Source organism: Hippopotamus amphibius, chromosome 11 (genome assembly GCF_030028045.1).
Source record: "Hippopotamus amphibius kiboko isolate mHipAmp2 chromosome 11, mHipAmp2.hap2, whole genome shotgun sequence".
In the NCBI taxonomy this organism is placed as follows: domain Eukaryota; kingdom Metazoa; phylum Chordata; class Mammalia; order Artiodactyla; family Hippopotamidae; genus Hippopotamus; species Hippopotamus amphibius.
This window is the reverse complement of record NC_080196.1, coordinates 88,283,265-88,305,336: the sequence shown is the minus strand read 5'-3', so window position 1 is coordinate 88,305,336 and position 22,072 is coordinate 88,283,265. Positions and strand designations below refer to the sequence as shown.

Genomic DNA, 22,072 nt, shown 5'->3' with positions numbered 1-22,072 from the left:
TTAAATAACTTATTTTGAAAGAACTTGTATTGCAATATAATTGACATACAATAAACTGCATGTATTTAAAGTGTACAATTTGATATTTTTTCTTATTAGTAATGTATATATGGCAATCCAAATCTCCCAATTCATCCCACCCCAACCCCCCCCACCTGCTTTCCCTTCTTGGTGTCCATATGTTTGATCTCTACATCTGTGTCTCTATTTCTGCCTTGCAGACTGGTTGATCTGTACTATTTTTCTAGATTCCACATATATATGTTAACATATGATATTTGTTTTTCTCTTTCTGACTGACTTCACTTGTGTAACAGTCTCTAGGTCCATCCATGTCTCTACAAATGTCCCAATTTCATTCCTTTTTACAGATGAATAATATTCCATTGTAAATATGTACCACATCTTTTTTATCCATTCATCTGTTGATGGACATTAGGTTGCTTCCATGACCTGGCTGTTGTAAATAGTGCTGCAGTGAGCATTGGGGTGTATGTGTTTTTCTGAATTACGGCATTCTCTGGGTATATGCCCAGTAGTGGGATTGCTGGGTCATATGGTAATTCCATTTTTTAAGGAATCTCCATAGTGTTCTCCATAGTGGCTGTATCAGTTTACGTTCCCACCAACAGTGCAGGAGCGTTTCCTTTTTCCATATCCTCTTCATCATTTATTGTTTGTAGATTTCCTGATGATGCCCATTCTAATCGGTGTGATGTGATACCTCACTGTAGTTTTGATTTGCATTTCTCTTTATTTATTTTTATTTTTTTTTTAGTTGTGGCGCACGGGCTTAGTTGCTCCGTGGCATGTGGGATCTTCCTGGAGCAGGGCTCGAACCCATGTCCTCTGCATTGGCAGGCAGATTCTTAACCACTGCGCCACCTAGGAAGCCCTGCATTTCTCTAATGTTGATGCTGAGCAGCTTCTCATGTGCCTCATGGCCATCTGTATGTCTTTTTGGAGAAATGCTTATTTAGGTCTTCTGCCCATTTTTTGATTGGGTTGTTTTTTTTAGATATTGAGGTGCATGAACTGTTCATATATTTTGGAGATTAACCCTTTGTTTTTCCATTTGCAAATCTTTTCTCCCATTCTAAGGGTTGTCTTTTCATCTTGTTTAAAGTGTCCTTTGCTCTGCAAGAGCTTTTAAGTTTCTTTAGCTTCCACTTGTTTTTGTTTTTATTTCCATTAATATAGGAGGTGGGTCAAAAAGATATTGCTATGATTTATGTCAGAGTGTTCTTACATTTTCCTTTAAGAGTTTTATAGTGTCTGGCCTTCCATTTAAGTCTTTAATCCATTTTGAGTTTATTTTTGTGTATGGTGTTAGGGAGTGTTCTAATTTCATTCTTTTACATGTAGCTGTCCAGTTTTCCCAGCACCACTTATTGAAGAGGCTGTCTTTTCTCCATTGTATACCCTTGCCTCCCTTGTCATAGGTTAGTTGACCATAGTTTATCTCTGGGTTTTCTATCCTGTTCCATTGATCTATATTTCTGTTTTTGTGCCAGTACCATACTATCTTAATTACTGTAGCTTTGTAGTATAGTCTGAAGTCATGGAGTCTGATTCCTCCAGCTTCGTTTTTTCCTCTCAAGATTGCTTTGGCTCTCCGGGATCATTTGTGTCTCCGTACAGATTTTAGGATTTTTTTTCTGGTTCTGTAAAAAATGCCATTGGTAATTTGATAGGGATTGCATTGAATATGTAGATTGCTTTGGGTAGTATGGTTATTTTCATGATATTGATTCTTCCAATCCAAGAACATGTTACATCTCTCCATCTGTTTGTGTCATCTTTGATTTTTTTATCGGTATCTTATAGTTTTCTGAGCACAGGTCTTTTACCTCCTTAGTTAGGTATATTCCTAGGTATTTTATTCTTTCTGTTGCAGTGGTGAATGGGATTGTTTCCTTAATTTCTTTCTCTGATCTTTTGTTGTTAGTGAATAGGAATGCAAGAGATTTCTGTGTGTTAATTTTGTATTCTGCAACTTTACCAAATTCATTGATTAACTCAAGTAGTTTTCTGGTGGCATCTTTAAGGGTTTTCTATGTGTAGTATCATGTCATCTGCAAACAGTTTTACTTCTTTTCTAATTTGGGTTCCTTTTATTTCTTTTTCTTCTCTGATTGCTGTGGCAAGGACTTCCAAAACTATGTTGAATAGTAGTGGTGAGAGTGGACATCCTAGTCTTGTTCCTGATCTTAGAGGGAAGGCTTTAAGTTTGTCACCATTGAGAATGTTGTTTGCTGTGGGTTTGTCATATATGGCCTTTATTATGTTGAGATAGATTTCCTCTATGCCCACTTTCTGGAGAGTTTTTATCATAAATGGGTGTTGAATTTTGTCAAAAGCTTTTTCTGCATCTATTGAGATAATAGTGTGGTTTTTATCCTTCAATTTGTTAATATGGTGTATCACATTGATTGATTTGTGTATATTGAAGAATCCTTGCATTCCAGGGATAAACCCCACTTGATCATGGTGTATGATCCTTTTACTGTGCTGTTGGATTCTGTTGACTAGTATTTTGTTGAGGATTTTTGCATCTAAATTCATTAGTAATATTGGTCTGTAATTTTCTTTTTTTGTAGTATCTTTGTCTGGTTTTGGTATCAGGGTAATGGTGGCCTCATAGAATGAGTTTGGGAGTGTTTCTTCCTCTGAAATTTTTTGGAAGAGTTTGAGAAGATTTGGTGTTAGCTCTTCTCTAAATGTTTGGTAGAATTCACCTGTGAAGCCATCTGGTCCTGGACTTTTGCTTGTTGGAAGATTTTTAATCACAGTTTCAATTTCATTACATGTGATTGATCAGTTCACATTTTCTGTTTCTTCCTGATTCAGTCTTTGAAGCTTATTATACCTTTCTAAGAATTTGTCCATTTTTTCCAGGTTGTCCATTTTATTGGAACGTAGTTGCTTGTAGTAGTGTCTTTTGATGCTTTTTATTTCTGTGGTGTCCATTGTAACTTCTCCTGTTTCATTTCTAATTTTATTGATTTGAGTCCTCTCCCTCTTTGTCTTGATGAGCCTGGCTAAAGGTTTATCAATTTTGTTTATATTCTCAAAGAACTAGCTTTTAGTTTTATTGATCTTTGCTATTCTTTTCTTTGTTTCTATTTCATTTCTGCTCTGACCTTTATGATTTCTTTCCTTCTTCTAACTTTGGGATTTTTTTGTTCTTCTTTCTCTAGTTTCTTTAGGTATAAGGTTAGATTGTTTATTTGGGATTTTTCTTGTTTCTTGTGGTAGGATTGTGTAGGTATAAACTTCCCTCTTAGAACTGCTTTTGCTGCATCCCATAGGTTTTGGATTGTTGTGTTTTCATTGTCATTTGTCTCTAGGTATGTTTTGATTTTTCTCTTTGATTTCTTTAGTGATCTCTTGGTTATTTAGTAGTGTATTGCTTAGCCTCCATGTGTTTGTGTTTTTTACAGTTTTTCCCCCTCTGTAATTGATTTCTAATCTAATAGTGTTGTGGTCGGAAAAGATGCTTGATACAATTTCAATTTTCTTAAACTTACCAAAGCTTGGTTTGTGACCCAAGATGTGATCTATCCTGGAGAATGTTTTGTGTGTTCCTGAGAAGAAAGTGTAATCTGCTGTTTTTGGATGGAATGTCCTATAAATTATCAATTAAACCTGTCTGGTCTGTTGTGTCATTTAAAGCTCGTGTTTCCTGATTAATTTTCTGTCTGGATGATCTGTCCATTGGTGTAAGAGGCGTTTAAAGTCCCCCACTATTATTGTGTTACTGTTGATTTTTTCTTTTACAGTTGTTAGAATTTGCTTTATGTATTGAGGTGCTCCTATATTGAATGCATATATATTTACAATTATTATATCTTTTTTTTGGATTGATCCATTGATAATTCTGTAGTGTGCTTTCTTGTTTCTGGCAACATTCTTTATTTTAAAGTCTAGTTTATCTGATATGAGTATTGCTACTCCAGCTTTCTTTTGATTTCCATTTGCATGGAATATCTTTTTCCATTCCCTCACTCTGTCTGTATGTGTCTGTAGGTTGGAAATGTGTCTCTTTTAGACAGCATATATATGGGTCTTGTATTTGTATCCATTCAGCCAGTCTGTGTCTTCTGGTTGGAATATTTAGTCCATTCACATTTAAAATAATTGTTGCTATGTATGTTCCTGTTACCATTTTCTAAATTATTTTGTGGTTGTTTTTGTAGGTCCTTTTCTTCTCTTGTGTTTCCTACTTAGAGAAGTTCCTTTAGCATTTGCTGTAGGGCTGGTTTGGTGGTGCTGAATTCTCTTAGCTTTTGCTTGTCTGTACAGCTTTTGATTTCTCCATTGAATCTGAATGAGATCCTTGCTGGGTAGAGTATTCTTGGTTGTAAGTTCTTTCCTTTCGTCACTTTAAATATATTGTGCCACTCCCTTCTGGCTTGCAGTTTCTGCTTAGAAATCAGCTGTTAACGTTGTGGGAGTTCCCTTGTATGTTACTTGTCGTTTTTCCTTTGTTGCTTTTAATAGTTTGTCTTTAATTTTTGTCAGTTTGATTACCATGTGTCTTGGCTGTTTTTCCTTGGGTTTATCCAGCTTGGGACTTTCTGTGGTTCCTCGACTTGGGTGGCTATTTCCTTTCCCATGTTAGGGAAATTTTCAACTATAATCTTTTCCAGTATTTTCTCGGTCCTTTCTCTCTTCTCCTTTTGGGACCCCTATAATGTTAATGTTCATGTGTTTAATGTTGTCCCCAGAGGCCTCTTAGACTCTCTTCATTTCTTTTCATTCGTTTTTCTTTATTCTGTTACGGAACAGTGATTTTCATCATTCTGCCTTCCAGGTCACTTATCTGTTCCTTTGCCTCAGTTATTCTGATATTGAGTCCTTCTAGTGTATTTTTCATTTCAGTTATTGTATTGCTTATATCTGTTTGTTTGTTTTTTAATTCTTCTAGGTCTTTGTTAAACTTTTCTTGCATCTTTTCGATTTTTGCATCCCTTCTTTTCCTGAGGTGTTGGATTGTCTTCACTATCATTATTCTGAATTCTTTTTCTGGAAGGTTGCCGGTGTCCACTTCATTTAGTTGTTTTTCTGGGGTTTTATCTTGTTTCTTCATCTGGTAAAAAGTCCTCTGTCTTTTCATTTTGTCTATCTTTCTGTGGCTGTGCTTTATGTTCCTCAGGCTACAGGATTATACCTCTTCTTGCTACTCATGTCTGCCCTCTGGTGAATGAGACTATCTGATAGACTTGTGCAGGCTTCTTGATGGGAGGAACTGGTGGTGGGTAGAGCTGGGTGTTGCTCTGGTGGGCAGAGCTCAGTAAAACTTTAATCTGCTTGTTTGCTGATGGGATGGGCTGAGTTTGCACCCTGTTGTTTGTTTGGCTTGAGGCGACCCAGCGCTGGAGCTTACAGGCTCTTTGGCTAATGGCGGACTCCAGGAGTGCTCATGCCCATAAGCACTTCCCAGAACCCCCACTGCCAGCGTCCCTGTCCCCATGGTGAGCCACAGCCACCCCCCACCTCTGCAGGTGACCCTCCCAACACCAGCAGGTAGGTCTGGTTCAGTCTCTTATGGGGTCATTGCTTCTTCCCCCTGGCTCCTAGTGTGCACACTACTTTTTGTGTGCCCTCCAAGAGTGCAGTCTTTGTTTCCCCCAGTCCTGTGGAAGTCCATCTCATTATGGCTTCTCCTTTGTCCCTGGATGTGGGGTGTCTTTTTTGGTGAGTTCCAGTGTCTTCCTGTCGATGACTTTCTGCAGTTAGTTGTGATTCCAGTGCTCTCACAGGAGAGACTGAGCTCACATCCTTCTACTCTGCCATCTTGAACCAATCTTCTGTTAGGTATCCTTTATCATGTTAAGAGTTTTCTATTCTTGTTTATTGAGATGTCTTGTCAGGAATAGATAGGATTTTATCAAATGCTTTTTCAGCATGTATCCACATAATCATGGCTTTTTAGTGAACCAATAAATCTTTTGTATTGTTTTGCATCTTTGTCAATTTTCAGAATATTGAGTTGGTTTCCCACTATTTTCTAAAGGAGATCTGTAAGTTGTTTTTTCAGGTATCTTTATGTGCAAATGATTTTTAATGTATTTGATGTGTTAGAACCTGATGCAGTTATTAGTATTTTTGCTGCTCAAATCAGCTTATCTTGGGCTACTGGATTGTTTTCTGTGTTTCTGCCGAGATTCCGATAGTCTTTGATAATTTCTTTGTTTTCTGGGTGAGGTATTCTAGGCTCATCTTGTGCATTTTCTGCTCCAGACTTGCAATTAGCCATTTCCTCAAGGAGCCTGAGTTCCTTTTGTGGGAAATGGTGTTTAGACCACAAACTTTTTATCCTAGCTTCAGACAAACTGACAATTTTTGTTTAATTAAATCTAGAGTACTTTCAGGTTAATGGAAATGTTGGAAAGGTGGTACAGTGCCATATACCCCACAACTAGTTTCCCCATTCAAGGAAACATTTTACTATGGAAATATTCTAACTTACAAAGGTAGAGAATTCCCTGTGTACCCAATACCCAGAAGTTATCAACTTGGGTCTTTTTTCATGTATATTTCCACCAGTCCCCTCAAATGATTTTAGGGGAAATTCCTTGTATTTTATTTGTTTTATTCATAAGTGTTTTAGTATGTGACTATAAGGACAGAAATCATCTTAACCAAGTAATTTACTAAATTTACGTTAAACCGTTTTTACCTTTGTAGATCAGACTTCTTTTGGGTACTCTGAAGGCTTTTGTGTCTGTACTCACAGGAAACATTAATGTGTTACAAAGAGAATCATCATCTGTCTTGGGAAGTGAGAAAGAATAGGTGAAATACTAGGCTTTTTATCAGGCTTTTGCCTGAAATTTTGGTTGGATGAGTGGATTCCTCTGCTGAAGTTTGAAAAGCAGTGATTTACATATTTAAAAACTTATGTTTTGTGTTCAACAGTTCTTTCCATGTTTGTTTTCTAACCTGTAATTGATTTTCTGACTCTTACGCTCTTGAACAGTTTAAGGAACAGAATTCCATCTTTTCCTTGAAGAGTTGGTAGAATTTATTTACTAAGCTATCTTGTCTGGGCAGATACTTTTAGAAGTGGAGGTGGACAAAGATAACATACCTTTTCTTGAATCAGATTAAGTAACTTATATTTTTCTAGGAAATAACTTATGTCTGTATCTTTAAGTTATTAGAATATAGCAGCATGTGCTGTTCTTTGTTTAAATAAATTTGCATAGTATTTGTGGTCTTTATGTTTCTTTTCTTATTCTCAAGACTGTATTCATTTTCTTCCCCTTTTTTGGCCTGACTTTACAGATTTTTTGCATTTTGCTTTCTCTGTCATGTGTTCTTGCTTTTATTCTCTAATTCTTCACTCTTTGAGGCTGTTTGTTGTTACTTTTTTGCTTCTTGAACTGACTACTTAATTTATTTTAAATCTTGTATAAAATGAAAGCATTTAGGGAGATGGTCTCCCAGACTTTGGCTTATTTTATAGATTTTTAAAATGTAGTATTCTGTTTATTGTGTCTTTTAATAGTTGATTTTCAATTTTGATTTTTTTAGTTGAGTAGTTGTTTTTATCAGTGTGTTGTAAGGAAGAGATCCACATCAAATATCTCAAGTAAAAAGAGATTTAATTACAGGGAATACATGGTTTCACAGGAGTACAGGGCTAGGAACTGGGATCTCCTGTGACTTCTGGAATTGCATTGTCTTTCTAACTTGCCACATAGTTTTTCTTATGACATCAGCTCAATCATGCCTTTGATGTATCTGAGTTTTTTTTAATCCATTCTCACTTATAAATGAAGGTGTAGAATGTTTTTAATATTGTAGCTAGGATAGGTGATATGAGTAATGTGATTTGTCACTTTCCCTCAGCAGCTCTTCTCCCTTCCCCAAATTATACATCATAGCAAATGGAGGATCTATAAAGCTGTATTGATTTTTACCATGACTTCTAACCCACTAGAGCTTCCCCAAATTCTGTGGTATTTTTGACAATTTTCATAGCACGTTTAACTTGCCTTCGGTCCTATATGTAATATTTCAGTTATATAAAGTCCTGGCTTTAAAATTTTTTTAATAGTTTTGTGTTATTTATTTATTTACTTATTTTATTTATTTATTGGCTGTGCTGGGTCTTTGTTGCTGCACACGGGCTTTCTCTAGTTGCTGAGAGTGGGGGCTACTCTTCATTGTGGTGCACAGGCTCCTCATTGTAGTGGCTTTTCTTGTTGTGGAGCACGGGCCCTAGGCGTGTGGGCTTCAGTAGTTGCAGCACGTGGGCTCAGTAGTTGTGGCTCACGGGCTCTAGAGCACAGCCTCAATAGTTGTGGCGCATGGGCTTAGTTGCTCCGTGGCATGTGGAGTCTTCCCAGGGCAGGGCTTGAACCCGTGTCCCCTGCATTGGCAGGCGGATTCTTTGCCACTACGCCACCTTAGGAAGTCCAGTTTTGTGTTATTTAAATTTGACATAGAAAAAGGTTGATTTAAATTTCTGGTCTTAATTTATATTAGCTTTTCTTTAGAAATCAGATTGCTTATGTATCTTTTTTAAAATCAGTAATGCCAACATAGTTCTCTTAGTTTATGAATTTCCTTAAAGTCAGTCAGCAAACACTTAAAATTGAGAAATTTTTCTGTGTAGAGCACATAGCAGTTGTAACTGAAGTATTAGAGGGCAGACTTTGGGAGGCAGCAGCGTGGACTGGATAAAATCCACTTGAAAAAAATTGGACTAAAAATGTATACATCAGACGTTGGTGGAAAGTAATAGCTGAAATCCATTTTTGCTAGTATTCATAGTAAGCTCACCTTACCTGGTGACTGCTGCAACTGGTTGAAGACAGAGTTAAAAAAAAAAAAATAGGCATCACTTTAAGAAGAAGTGGGATCCAGCGTAGTTTGCCAAGAAAAATATATTCATAGAGTTTGACTTAGTGAGATCTTTAGGGAATATCTTAATAGTGAATGTTAAATAAAGGAGAGTTTTGTTGTTGTTTTAAAAATAGAAATTGATGACCAGAAAGATGATTTAACTTTGCCAAGGTCCCAAGTCTTGATGGCAGGATTTGACCTTCAACTACTGATTGCTGGTGTGAAGTTTTGCACAGGACACCATTGACTCTCAAAGCCATCATCTTTGAGGAAGTGCCTGACAGTACTTTATCTTGGCAACATTTTGCAGGGTAAAGACTGTCCTGTGTCCTGTTGTTTCCTTTGCCCCTCCTCAAACCAGGGGATTTCTGTTTTGCTTCAGAATCCTGTGATTCTGCATTCATAGTTGTAAGCCTTTCTCTTTTTCTTCCTTTTCATTTGTGCATTTGCAATAGCTGTAAGACCAATTACTTTCGCATTCTTTGCCAAATAAAGTTGCCGTTGGAAATACGTGTTATCACAGGGTTCCCCAACCCCTGGGCCACAGACTGGTACTGGTCCTCGGCCTGTTAGGAACCAGGCTGCACAGCAGGAGGCGAGTGGTGGTCAAGTGAACAAAGCTTCATGTGCTGCTCCCCATCACTTGCATCACTGCCTGAACCCCACCCCACCCCCATCCCCCGGGTCCGTGGAAAAATTGTCTTCTACGAAATCAGTCCTTGGTACTGAAAACGTTGGGGATTGCTGTATTATGAGATCTCCCAGAAATTCCTTTTTGAGAGTCAAGCTTTAGGGTGCCTTGTACTCTATTTTGTCACTTCTGTAAAACAGGTTTTCTTAAAATGAAGAATACCTGAAAGTAATTGTAAGGAGAGAGCAGTGTATTCTTTTTTTTTTTTTAAATAAATTTATTTATTTAATTGGCTGTGTTGGGTGTTTTTTGCTGTGCGCGGGCTTTCTTTACTTGCGGTGAGTGGGGGCTACTCTTCGTTGTGGCGCGCGGGCTCCTCATTGCCGTGGCTTCTCTTGTTGTGGAGCACAGGCTCTAAGCGCATGGGCTTCAGTAGTTGCAGCACATGGGCTCAGTAGTTGTGGCTCACGGGCTCTAAAGCGCAGGCTCAGTAGTTGTGGCGCATAGGCTTAGTTGCTCCACAGCATGTGGGGATCTTCCTGGAGCAGGGATTGAACCCGTGTCCCCTGCATTGGAAGGCAGATTCTTAACCACTGAGCCACCTAGGAAGCCCAAGCAGTGTGTTCTGAATTCGTTTGATTTCTTTAGAGAGAATCACAGATATCTTGTATGCGTATGACTGCCATTATTGATTGTTTTTGTTGTTAGAGTTCTCTGTGATTTAACGTTATTTATGCTACTGTAATATAAGCAAATTTCAACTGAAGTATTTTTTTAGGATTGAGGACCTTGGGAAAGATACATTGCATTTCTTGCTTGGGAAGAAACTTCCTGAAAAGCTATCATGGTCCTTATTATGCACGGAACCTTGACTGTTGCTGTTGTGCAGTGACATAGGCCAAAGATTTTCTTGTTTTCCATCTTTGTTGTCCATAGCGTAAGGGGTGAGATAAGTAAAATCTTCCTGAAGCGAGTTAAAGTATAATGATTATGGTATTTGTGATGTATATTGCTATTAGAATATGTTCTGTCCAGTGTGATAGCTGCTAGCCACATGTGGCTTGTTTGAAGTGGGGTTCGTCCCAATTGAGATATGCTCCAAGTGTGAAATACACACTGGATATTGAAGATTTAGTATGAAAAAAATCTCGTTGACACAAAAAATGGTTATTTTTAAATCACAAAAACTGATTTCGTGTTGAAATACTTTTGATATATTGGGTTAAATAAAGCATATTATCAAAATTAATTTAAAATTTATTTTAATGTGGCTACTAGAAAATTTAAGATTATATATGTGGTTCCTATTTCTATTGGACAGAATTGATCAAGAGTATAAAATGGTTGGTAGGATTGTAAGTTAATATTCTCTGAATTGTACAATATGAAATTTGGATACATAGTATATATGAAGTAGAATTATGATAAAGCATGTACATGCAGATTACTTTGATATATTTAAATTTGCTTGCATTTTGGAAAACTAGCAAGTATTCCCAGCAACTGTTTTAAAAACCAGGCAGAGTTATAACAGTTGCTCCTGAGCTATCAATGAAACTTAAAAGTGCAGAACAGAGGAATTATTATGAATCACTGCCAACTGTAGGTATGGCCCCTGCATACTCACCAGGTTTGAGAAGGAATCCCAGGCAGCTGTAGAGAGTGCAGCGTTGAGGAGGAGGGCTGGGGAAAATTTCCTTAAGGTCAGTTTCTGAAAGGGCTTTTGGTCAGCTCCAGGTCTTACTCCTCTTTTTGGCCAGATGATGCATGTGTGGTACAGGTAAACCTACCCAAGTGTGGTTTACCTCGGAGTTCAGAATTGGCAGAAAATGACTTAAGTAGGTGGATTTATGAGGCAGTAAGTGGTTAGAATTTACTAGGTTTTGTTGAATAAATAGAAGGTGAAGTGTGAAACAGAAACTACTCATAATCTTCATTTTACACCGAAAGCAAGTAGGTAGAGGGGCAAGGAGGGAATCTTGCCCTTTAAGATTTATGACCACTCATATCCTTCCTCTTCAAAGCTATTTTTCACCTTGGATACTTAGCTGGAAATTTCGATCGTTTTAGAAGTTCGACTGCTGAATAAGATGTGTGCTATTTTTAGCTTTAATATTTAAAAATATCCTTATCTTCTTATTTTGTGTGTTCCTTAATATTTGAGTTGGGGTGAAAAATTCATTGGATTTTGTATTAGAGTTGTCTTGATTTTGTAGATTTTTTGCTTAGCATCAGAAGTTTTACAGGTACATTGTTGTAGAAACCTAAATTTTTTTAGTTGATTGGTGATAGTACTATAACAGACATTACATTGTGTATTGGTAGGGCTTAGTTTTGAAGAGGAACATTTTCACTGGTTATAGATTTCATAGTCACAAAGCAAATACGGGTTTACACTGGAGCGTAATCAGATAATAAAGTTGTTAACAGAAACCAATAGACCACAGATTACCAAAATTGAGTACAACAAAATATAATTAACAGTATAACTTGACTGTAACTGTGGGGAGAGGTGGTAGCTGTAGAAACAGTAACAATTCTAAGCGATAGGTGAAAATGCTCGTTACTAGCACATGCCAGTTGATAGACTGCTGGAAGAATCAGATTTTACAGTATATTTTAGATAGGGTGTTTATATGCTTGAGGCCAACTATTAGCTTATATCCTTTTTTTCTTTCCTTTTAGAATATGGTTTCTAGTTTTAGGGTTTCTGAACTACAAGTGTTACTGGGTTTTGCTGGACGGAATAAAAGTGGACGCAAGCATGACCTCCTGATGAGGGCGTTGCATTTATTGAAGAGTGGCTGCAGCCCTGCGGTTCAGATTAAAATCCGAGAATTGTATAGACGCCGATACCCACGGACTCTTGAAGGCCTTTCTGATTTGTCCACAATCAAATCATCGGTTTTCAGTTTGGATGGTAGCTCGTCACCTGTAGAACCTGACTTGGCTGTGGCTGGAATCCACTCGTTGCCTTCCACTTCAGTTACATCTCACTCGCCGTCCTCCCCTGTTGGTTCCGTGCTGCTTCAAGATACTAAACCCACGTTTGAGATGCAGCAGCCATCTCCCCCAATCCCTCCTGTCCATCCTGATGTGCAGTTAAAAAACTTACCCTTTTATGATGTCCTTGATGTTCTCATCAAGCCCACGAGTTTAGGTAAGTGTTAGAGAAATCCTTTTCTTCTGGACAAGAGAGTAAGTAAAGCAAGAGGCCTTCAACTGTTAATTAATGATTTGCTGTTAATATTATAAAATTGAGGCATTAAAATGCCAAAGGTTTAAATGTACAAATAAAAAGAAATATTGGCAACCATGACAGGAATCTAGTATAAAAACTCTTAATTCGTCAATCACACTTTCTTCTTATAGCTTAGAACTCAAATTGCTTCTGTGTGTATACGAACAGACACAGATCTTATTTACTGCCTGTGATTCCACCGTTGATACTCTTGATATTTTTACAGAGACTGAGTTTCTGTTCAACATAGCTTTTTAAACTGCTTTCCTAAGAAATAAGTCTTTTATACTTAATTTTTTCCTGAAGTGGCAGAGTTTGACAGAGTTTTTAGCTTTTTGTTTAATAACCATTGACTGCTCAGAAAATGTAATAAGTTTTATATTATTAGATGTCGATACATGTGACTTTAACAAATTTTTACCTAGGTTGATGACTTCTCTGCTGTACTGGCATAATTTCTTATTGGCTGATGAAATTATTTACATTGGTATTTGAATTTATTGATAAAATAAATTGTTTGGGAAGTAGCATTTCATAGTTAGTCCAGGAGATCATTTTCCTTTCCACCCTAGGAAAAACCCTTTTGTTTCAAGTCATTTGAAGACTCTCTTAAATATATCAGTGTGCTTTTTTTCATTTTGTATAGGATTATACTTGTACATCTTGGTTGAGCTAGAAGGAGGTTTTGAGGGGTAGGGCTGGTTAATGGGGTCAATATGGCCTGATGGTTGCAGGCCAAGGTGCTATGCTTTTCCCAGGCCCTTTCTCCTTGCTTTGTTTTTGTTTAGCAAAACTGAGCCAGCAGGTAGAGTAATGCATTTTATCCCTTTGTTACATTTTTTTCTGAAATAAGGATTCTGTGTTTGTTCAAATTTTATTATTTGTGCAGAGTCCTGTGAGTAGAATTATTGCATCAAAGGGTAAGGATTCTTGATAACATATTGCTGTTAGTTTCCAGAATAGCTGTGCCAGTTTAAATTCCACAACGTGAGAGAATGTTTCTCCTTGCACTTTTACTTCCTGCCTTTATTGATCTTTGCGGTTTTGATAGATGAAAACTTATATCTTGTTTAGATTTTTCATTTTTAAAATTAACAGGAACAAATATTTATTACCCAGCTGTGTTTCTTTTATGATTTTACTTTCGTTTTTAACTTTTCTTTTTTTAACCAGGTTCATTTATCTGGTTAAAATGTTTCCATAGTTTATTTTTTTCTTTCTCCCTTTTTCATGGTTTTTGGCTTGTACCAGTGTACAGTATCATGGCTCATTCACATGTTTCTTAGGAATTATTGTGAATTCCTTTGTATGTGTTTTGAGAAAGATTCAGACTAGTAATGTGCTTAGGTCCCATGACCCTACCTCATGGGACTACCTCATGAAATTAAGGAATATCGCTTAAGGCAGGACTGAGAATAGGAGGCCATGTGGGATTCTGGTTACCGTGGAAGGTATTTCAGAGCCAGATTGAATCCCTGGAAGGAAGGTGACTGGAGACGGAGAGAAGATGCAGCAACATGTCTTCTCTGCTCCTAGCATCAGTGGTGTGCCAGGCAGCGAACTCTGAAGAGGCTTTGTGCTTTGCTTTCCATACTTTCCTTTGTTCAGAAACAGAAATAGGAATTTTCTTACTTTTCTGTATTCTTCATAGAATTTCACTTTCAGTAATCTCAATAAGGTTAAAGGAAGGTAATAAGCTTTTTATAAATTTACTGAAATAAAATTTTTGTATCTTGTGTGTCTTAGATAAAATAATGCCAGAGGCATTTTGTGTTGAAGAGTAGTTAAGAAGAAAAAGCTGCCTTTTGCTCATAGCTTACATTGGAATGTAAAAAATCCATATAACCTCAGAGCTTATAAAATAACTGCTTGCTCCTGAGCTAAAAAATTGTTGATTCATATATTTTTCAGGAGTCTCACCTATCATTGTTTTTATAAACTTTATAAACTGATTTTTGTTTTAAAACAAGGCTTAAGTATTTTGTTATTCTGCCTTCCCAAAAAAGAAAAAAAAATTTTCTTGATGTATATAGTCTTATTATTTCAGATTGGTAAAACAGTGATCTAAAAAAGGCTATTTTAGACTTTGAAGTAGAAAGTTTAAAAATTGGCATAATACCATATAGCCTGCCAAATAAAAGTGGAAAAGTTTAATCATTTCCAGTAACCATCTTTAATTGAAAATTTTTAGTGTCATAATGTCTAAAGCAATGCAGTGGCATTCAGAAATTGGCCTAGGTTTTAATGATTTGGTTATATAATGTTGAAAATACTTGTAAAAATAAAAAATTTGGGGTAAATCCACTTGTTTGGAACAGTTTTATGGAGAAACCTATTTACATTTGGGAACTGAGTGTTAGGAAGCCTCAGAAATGGAAAGATTCCAATTCCATATTTCAAAGCACATATTCTTGACATCCATGGGCCAGTCTGTGTATTCTTGACTTAATATATAGTTGATTAGATGATTTCTAAGCCGTCAGTATATTTCTGAGCAGGAATTAACAGCATGGGAGAGATTGGAAGAGCCCTGGTAGAGAAAAACAAGAAGTCAGAAAATGTCGTTTCAGAACTTCTTGAAAATATTGAAACCAGTAGCCCCTTTAGTATTGAGCGAATGGCTGTTACAGCAGGGTGCATGCATTGATGCTAACTAAAACCCCTAAACCACCACCACGAGTATGTTCTACTTAAGATAATATGTTATTATTTAGTTTTGCATTTTGGTATTATTAAAATTATTTAAGTAAAAAATTAATATTTAAAATGATAAACTATGGCATCTAGAAAGCATGAGTGTACACAGTAATACTAAATGAGGTTCTCTATAGCTGAGGTTTTACTGTAGCAAATGAATAATCCCTTAACCAGAAAACAGGCTAACAAAATCTCTCTTCTCCTTTAAATAGCTATTCTAATTTGCTTTCCCAGGCAGTAGTTTTGTCTTTCAATTTTCTGTTTTCTTTTTTCTTTTCTTTTTTAATTTAATTTCCTTTGATGATGAAAAATTTTGTTTGTATTCAATCCGTACAAAAGAGTACGTAAAAAACGTTGTTATAAAGAACATCCATGAATGAACACCTGTGAAACCACTACCCAGTTTTAAAAAAAGGAACATTGCCAGTGTCTTTGAAGCCATCTCCTTGCCTTTTCCTTTTTGAGTTAAATTGCTATTCTGGATTTTGTGTTTCTCTCTTTTGCTCGTTTTACTGTATATATATATTATATAGTAATGTTTAATTGGCTTGCTTTTGAAATTTATATGATGGTATATAAATGGTGTATATATTCTTCTGTGACTAGCTCTTTTTGTTCACTGTTTATAAGCATCTACATGTTGACATGTTTAGCTGTTTGGTATTTTGTGAAATACCTTCGAAGTGTTATAAGTCTTTGATTCCTTAAAATTTCTTCATTGTGCTTTTCAGATTACAAAAATAACATGCTAGTAATTGAAAAGTCAAACATAGAAGTATAACAAAAAGGGAGAGTCCATCCTTTATTTATTTACTCATTTATGACTCAGCTAGAGTCATTTCAATAATTAACTGTTTCTCTGCATGTTATGTCATCTTTTTTCTCTTCCCCTTCATTTAAAAAAGCCTTTTCTAACCACAGAGCCACTGTGACACTTTTCTGGTGGAGGGAGAAGGGCATTATTCTACTTGTATCTACTGTAAAAAGCGCCCTGTGGAGTTCCACGTGTTGATAATCTTTCTTAACTGTATTTCTTAGAAATATATTATACATCTGTAAGTTATAGTAGGTCTGTTACCTTGTAGATGTACCATAACTGAACCAGTATTCTGTTGATGGACATTCTCAGTTGTTTTCAGTTTTTATTATTTATTCAGAGGTGCATGAGTGTATAACGTCTTGGGCACAATTCTTGCAGCCTTACAGACATTGCTGCTGTAAGCATTTTTGCATATGTGTTTCTGAATACTTGCATTACATATCCACAAAATGTAAATGCCTAAATGTGAATTTGTTGGGTCAAGGAGTATAATTATTTAATATTTTGATATTCAGCTTTTGTAGAGAAATTTGGCAGTTGCTTCAAAAGCGTTGTTTCTACTCCCAGTAATATATGAATGTATTATTTTCCCTACACTTCATCAGCAATCTGTTGTTGGTCTTTTAATCTTTGTAATCTGGTAGGTGACAAATTAATGAGGGTCATCATCTTTTCATATTCTTAAATTTCTGAATATTAGGAAGTACTCATTAAGCCTCTGGGTACAGTTAAACAGGTTTAAAGTGATGTGCACATTAATATAAAGCTATTAAAATACAATCTCACTTCTAAAGAACTTGGATACATATATTTCTGTTAACTCAGTTAACAAGTATATAATGAGGGTTTAACTTGAATATGGTCATGTAGCCTAATTGTGGAGAAGTCAGAAGTATGGAGTGGGCTTTAGGAATTTTGCTGTTTGATTGGAGAGAATCTTAACATGAGAGAAAAGTAGCAAGCGGTTATATGCTTGTATGATGAAGCCCTATAACTTGTGAACCTAAGGCTCAAATATTGTATTGGCCTAATGAATGCAGAAGTTAATCAAGACTACTTGGAGTAGAAGTGACACTTGAGGGAGCTTTGAAGGATGTGTCTGCTTTGAATTGATGGAGTTTATAGGAGAATAGACATCAGGAAAGGAGAGAACTGTGAGTAGTCACAGGAGTAGAAATAAAAATGGCACAGTTGTGAAACTTGACAGTGAAGAAACTGCTTTGAATAGAGCAGGATTTGGGGAGACGTTGGAAATGTAGATTTGCTAGGGAAGAATTGAGGCCATTGTTATGGAGGTTCTTATAGATAAAGGAGTTTAGACATGGTTCATTCATAGGTAAGATCTGCTTATCATTTTTCAGTGGAGGAATGGTGATGAAAAAGTGATGCTGAGGGTCACCAGCGCTGCACTTTGGGTTCTGATGAGGGACTGGCAGAGAGGCAGGGTTGCTCCTTCATTTGTACAAAGTAATAATAGGTTTTGAGTAGGATGGTGGTACTGAAAATAGAGAGGAGGCGGCCAATAAGAAAATTAAAAAAAAAAGCAAAAACAGGACTTAATGACTAACTGGATGTAAGGGATGAAGATGGAGGCCTGAAATAAAGGAAACGAATGATTTCTGCGATTGAACAATTGGTAACAATTCTCCTCTTTCATAATTCTGAATTAAAGCCACTGTTTCACAAGAAGCGTGAAACCTCAGTATTCTGCCCTCCCCAAATGATCTTTGCAGCTGTTGTATAGGGAGAAAAGTATTTTACTATTAAACATCACCTGATGATTATTAATATAGTGATTGTTTCTGTATAGCTAAAACTCTTGCAGGTGATTCAAGTTTGCTATATTCTGTTTAAATCTCATAAAATTTGAAAAATTTCGTGTGTGTATAGGAGGATTATCATTTTAAAATGTTCTCATAAAGCAGTGTTTAATGATAATTGTAAACAGTTGATGATTGGACTAGAGATGCATATTCAGTCACGTGTTCATTGAAAGAAATCATTTAATGATTCATTTAATGATACTAGAACATCGTTGAATAATGGGTCAGTATAAATTTGTTAAAGTTCTTTGGAAAGAAAATACATTTCAGTTTTTAATAATACAGTCTGAAGGATGACTTCATTAGATAATCTTTTTTAACTAGGTAGTCTTCTGTATGCCGGTAATTAATTTGTATCTTAACTCTCCCAACTTAGAAGTTTTAAAGTTTTAAATTTTCTCTTATATGAATGCTCTGTGTAATTGAATATAAAGTATTAAAAACAACACAACAAAGAAAGAAACAAAAAACAAACAGAAACAAAGGACATCTGAATCTTGGATAGAATTCTCCTGAGGGGAGTCTTTGACTTCCTCAGAGTTTTCATTAGATGATACTATCAGTCAGGGATGAAATGTAATTTTGAAAGGTGGTGTTTTATATTTTGATTATAATTAGTGTGTTAGAATAAAGAATGATAAATGCTTAAAATTGAACCTGCTTTAGAATTACTTTATTTTCATGATTCCAAGATGAATGTAGCTTAGTACTTTATTTTGGTGTATTTTAACCATAAAAATTTTAGAATTTGGCAGACTCTATCAGAAGTGCCTGGTTATTTCAGGTTCTTCTATTACTGGATTTGTTATTGGAATATTATCTTTCTTTTTTTTCCTCCCCAGTTCAAAGCAGTATTCAGCGGTTTCAAGAGAAGTTTTTTATTTTTGCTCTGACACCTCAACAAGTTAGAGAGATATGCATATCCAGGTAAGAGGAGTTTGGAACATATTCTGCAGGATGTTGGTGTATAGGTCTGCTAGGCCTGCCATAACAAAGTACCAGACTGGGTGACTTAAACAACAGAAATTTGTCTTCTCACATTTCAGGAGGCTTGAAGTCCAAGACTAAAGTGTTGACAGATTTGGTTTCTTCTGAGGTCTCCCTCTGTGGCTCACAGATGGCTGCCTTCTTGCTGCACCTACTCACAATGGCCTTTCCTCTGTGTGCCTGTGCATTACTATATTCTTGGTGTCTCTTCCTCTTCTTTTTTCCTTCCTTTTTTTTTTTTTTTTTTTCTTCTTATAAGGACATCAGTCCTAGGGGATTAGGGCCCCACCCTTATGACCTCATTTAATCTTTCTTTAAAAATAAATTTATTTATTTATTTATTGGCTATGTGGGTCTTCATTGCTGTGCATGGGCTCTCTCCAGTTGCACAGAGCGGGGGCTACTCTTCATTGTGGTGTGCAGGCTTCTCATTGTGGTGGCTTCTCCTTTTGCGGAGCATGGGCTCTAGGTGTGCGGCCTTCAGTAGTTGTGGCACGTGGGCTGTGGAGCACAGGCTCTGTAGTTGTGGCTCACAGGCTTAGTAGCTCCACGGCATGTGGGATCTTCCCGGACCAGGGCTTGAACCCCTGTCCCCTGCATTGGCAGGCAGATTCCTAACCACCGCGCCACCAGGAAAGCCTGACCTCATTTAATCTTAATGACCTCTTTGAAATTCCCAGCTCAACACACAGTCACACTGGGGGTTAGGGCTTCAGCATATGAATTTTGGGGGGACAATATTCAGTCCATAACAGATGGGCCATTTCTCCTTAACTAAGCATAGTATACTTTGACTAAGGTTAGCCAAATATTTAATACATACTCTGTATTAGAAAATAATTTAACTTTTGAATAAAACTCTTTTGAATTACTTTTTGTCACATTTGGCAGTAACTTTTTTTTTTAATGAAAATTTTATTCAAAATATAGCGACATAAAAAAGAATTTGTGATAACCTCCCAAGGATAGAATGATGTAAACGTCATCATCCAAACAGAGGCAATTTTAGAATAAACGTGGACATTACTAATAATTTTTCTGGGATGAGAACATAAACTGAGACTATTCTGAGCTGTATGGTCATCTGGACCAGAAAATTGGCCGAAATCTGAAAACAGTTATGAAAATAGTACTCGTAGCTTTGTCATTTCAACAAATAGGGTATATGTGAACACATAAAGAGCAAATGAACTAAGAGAGATAGGAGGAAAGAAAAGGAAATCTGTAGTATGTACTTTTCTAATTAAAAATATAGTCATCCTTGGTGTTAATAATATATTATTTATAAGACTTTAAAAAGATTTAACATAAGAAAACTGAGACTCCTGGAGGTTAAATGATTTTTTGGGATTGTAGAGTTAAAAGTTGGAACAGAGTTGAGCAAACTAGAGGTTTTTTGCATCCTTTCAGCTCTTCATTAGAACACTCATCTCTGAGATGTTAATAGAAGTTTTTAAAAAATTAAGATTCTGCAGTTAAGCTTTGGAAATTCTGTATTCAACGTAGTTAGATAAGTTCTTAAAGCCAGACTTTTTGGAGTCTTTAATATGTTAATATGCATCTTCAGTCTACCAAGATGGTGGATCCAAATTTATGGGCCTTTCTCTGTTATAAACATCCTAACATCTTAAAGATGCACTGTTGTTAGGTGGAAGGGTATGGGACACAGCTTTAGAGTCTTTCACTAATCACATCACCACTCTCAACAAACTCTCAGAATGATTTTATAACTTGACCTGGTAAAATTTGAGGTCCTAAAATGTAGTGCTTAGATAGACTGGCTTTCCCACAAAAGGGAAAAAGACAAAGGATTGAAAAGTAAGATTAAAAAAAAAAAAGACAGTGCTAAGGATTAGTCCAAAAACCCAATATCCAAATAATAGGGGTTTTAGAAAAAGTAGAGAAAATTTAGAGGAGGAAATTACGAAAGAAGTAAAATCAATGTAGCTTGATGTAGTTCATGTCCACTGGGGCAAGACATTGCAGGAAGTTTTTATAAGTTGGAAGTACTTTCAGTCTTTTCAGTTTAGTTGGATAGTAGTAAACCAACTAAAAAATTAATAGAATGAATTAAAAGTTATATTTTGTATGCAAAACCGTATCATTATTATTAAATTTTGTTTGTTATTCATTGATGATCCCTTGCTTGAGAACAACATTTACTAAGTGTTTATTAGGTACAAAGCACTGTATTATATGACATGCCTCCTTTCTACAAGTCGTTTGCAGTCTCATTAGTGAACTAGCCCATATACATAAAATGATTGTTGGCATTGCAAGGTATCATATGAAAAGAGCCAATTCAGTAATGACAAATAAGAGCTGGTTTATAGGAGGGGGAGATTACTGTAAACCTTGGTGGTCTGGGAAATCTTTAGGGTGTTGGGTGGGCCTTTGAAGGAAGGAGATTATTTACTTAATAGATTTAAAAATACAGATTTCAAGATACATTTTGAAGTGAACAAATCAAAGCATGGAATTGTGAATAATATATACTGTTTGCCTTAAAAAGGTGTGTGTGTAATTTGCTTAAGTGCATAAAATGTGTCTGAACAGATATGATAAGCTGCCTCTGGAGAAGGGAATCAGGTGGCTGGGGTCAGAGTTGGGGAGAGTCTTTTCACTTTATATCCTTTTCTGTATCTTTCTGAAGTTTGAACTGTGTGAATATATTGACTAGTCAAAAAAATGAATGACTAAAATTTAAGTAATTATTTTCAGTTAAAATTTTTGATCATGCTCTGGAGATGGATGGTGGTGATGGTATAATGTCAGTGCACTTACAGTTATAGAACTCAATACACTTTAAGATGGTTAACATAGTAAATTTTATCTTATGAATATTTAACCACAGTAAAAATTAAAAAAAAAATTAACCATGAAAGTAAGGCTATTTGTGATCCTCCCAACAAAGAAGACAAAATACACATACACATGTACATGCGAACTCCAACCTTTTCAGAGTTGGGTAATGAAATAGTAAAAAATCTCCTTCCTAAGAAGCAGAAGTGACA

The 22,072-nt window shown here is 36.1% G+C and overlaps 1 protein-coding gene across 8 annotated transcripts in view; it reads left to right on the top strand.

The window, feature by feature from the left end:
* The window catches only part of PIAS2 (protein inhibitor of activated STAT 2), a 96,751-nt gene that overhangs the window by 16,377 nt on the left and 58,302 nt on the right, over positions 1 to 22,072 (top strand). For all 8 annotated transcript variants that reach the window (XR_009047934.1, XR_009047933.1, XR_009047935.1 and 5 more), the window contains 2 exons: positions 12,176 to 12,650; positions 18,914 to 18,998. Coding sequence is in view for 5 of the 8 variants with exons in the window: in XM_057698370.1 (XP_057554353.1) it covers positions 12,176 to 12,650; positions 18,914 to 18,998 (560 nt within the window). In the remaining 3 variants the exon portion in view is untranslated. The remainder of the gene's footprint in view (positions 1 to 12,175; positions 12,651 to 18,913; positions 18,999 to 22,072) is intronic.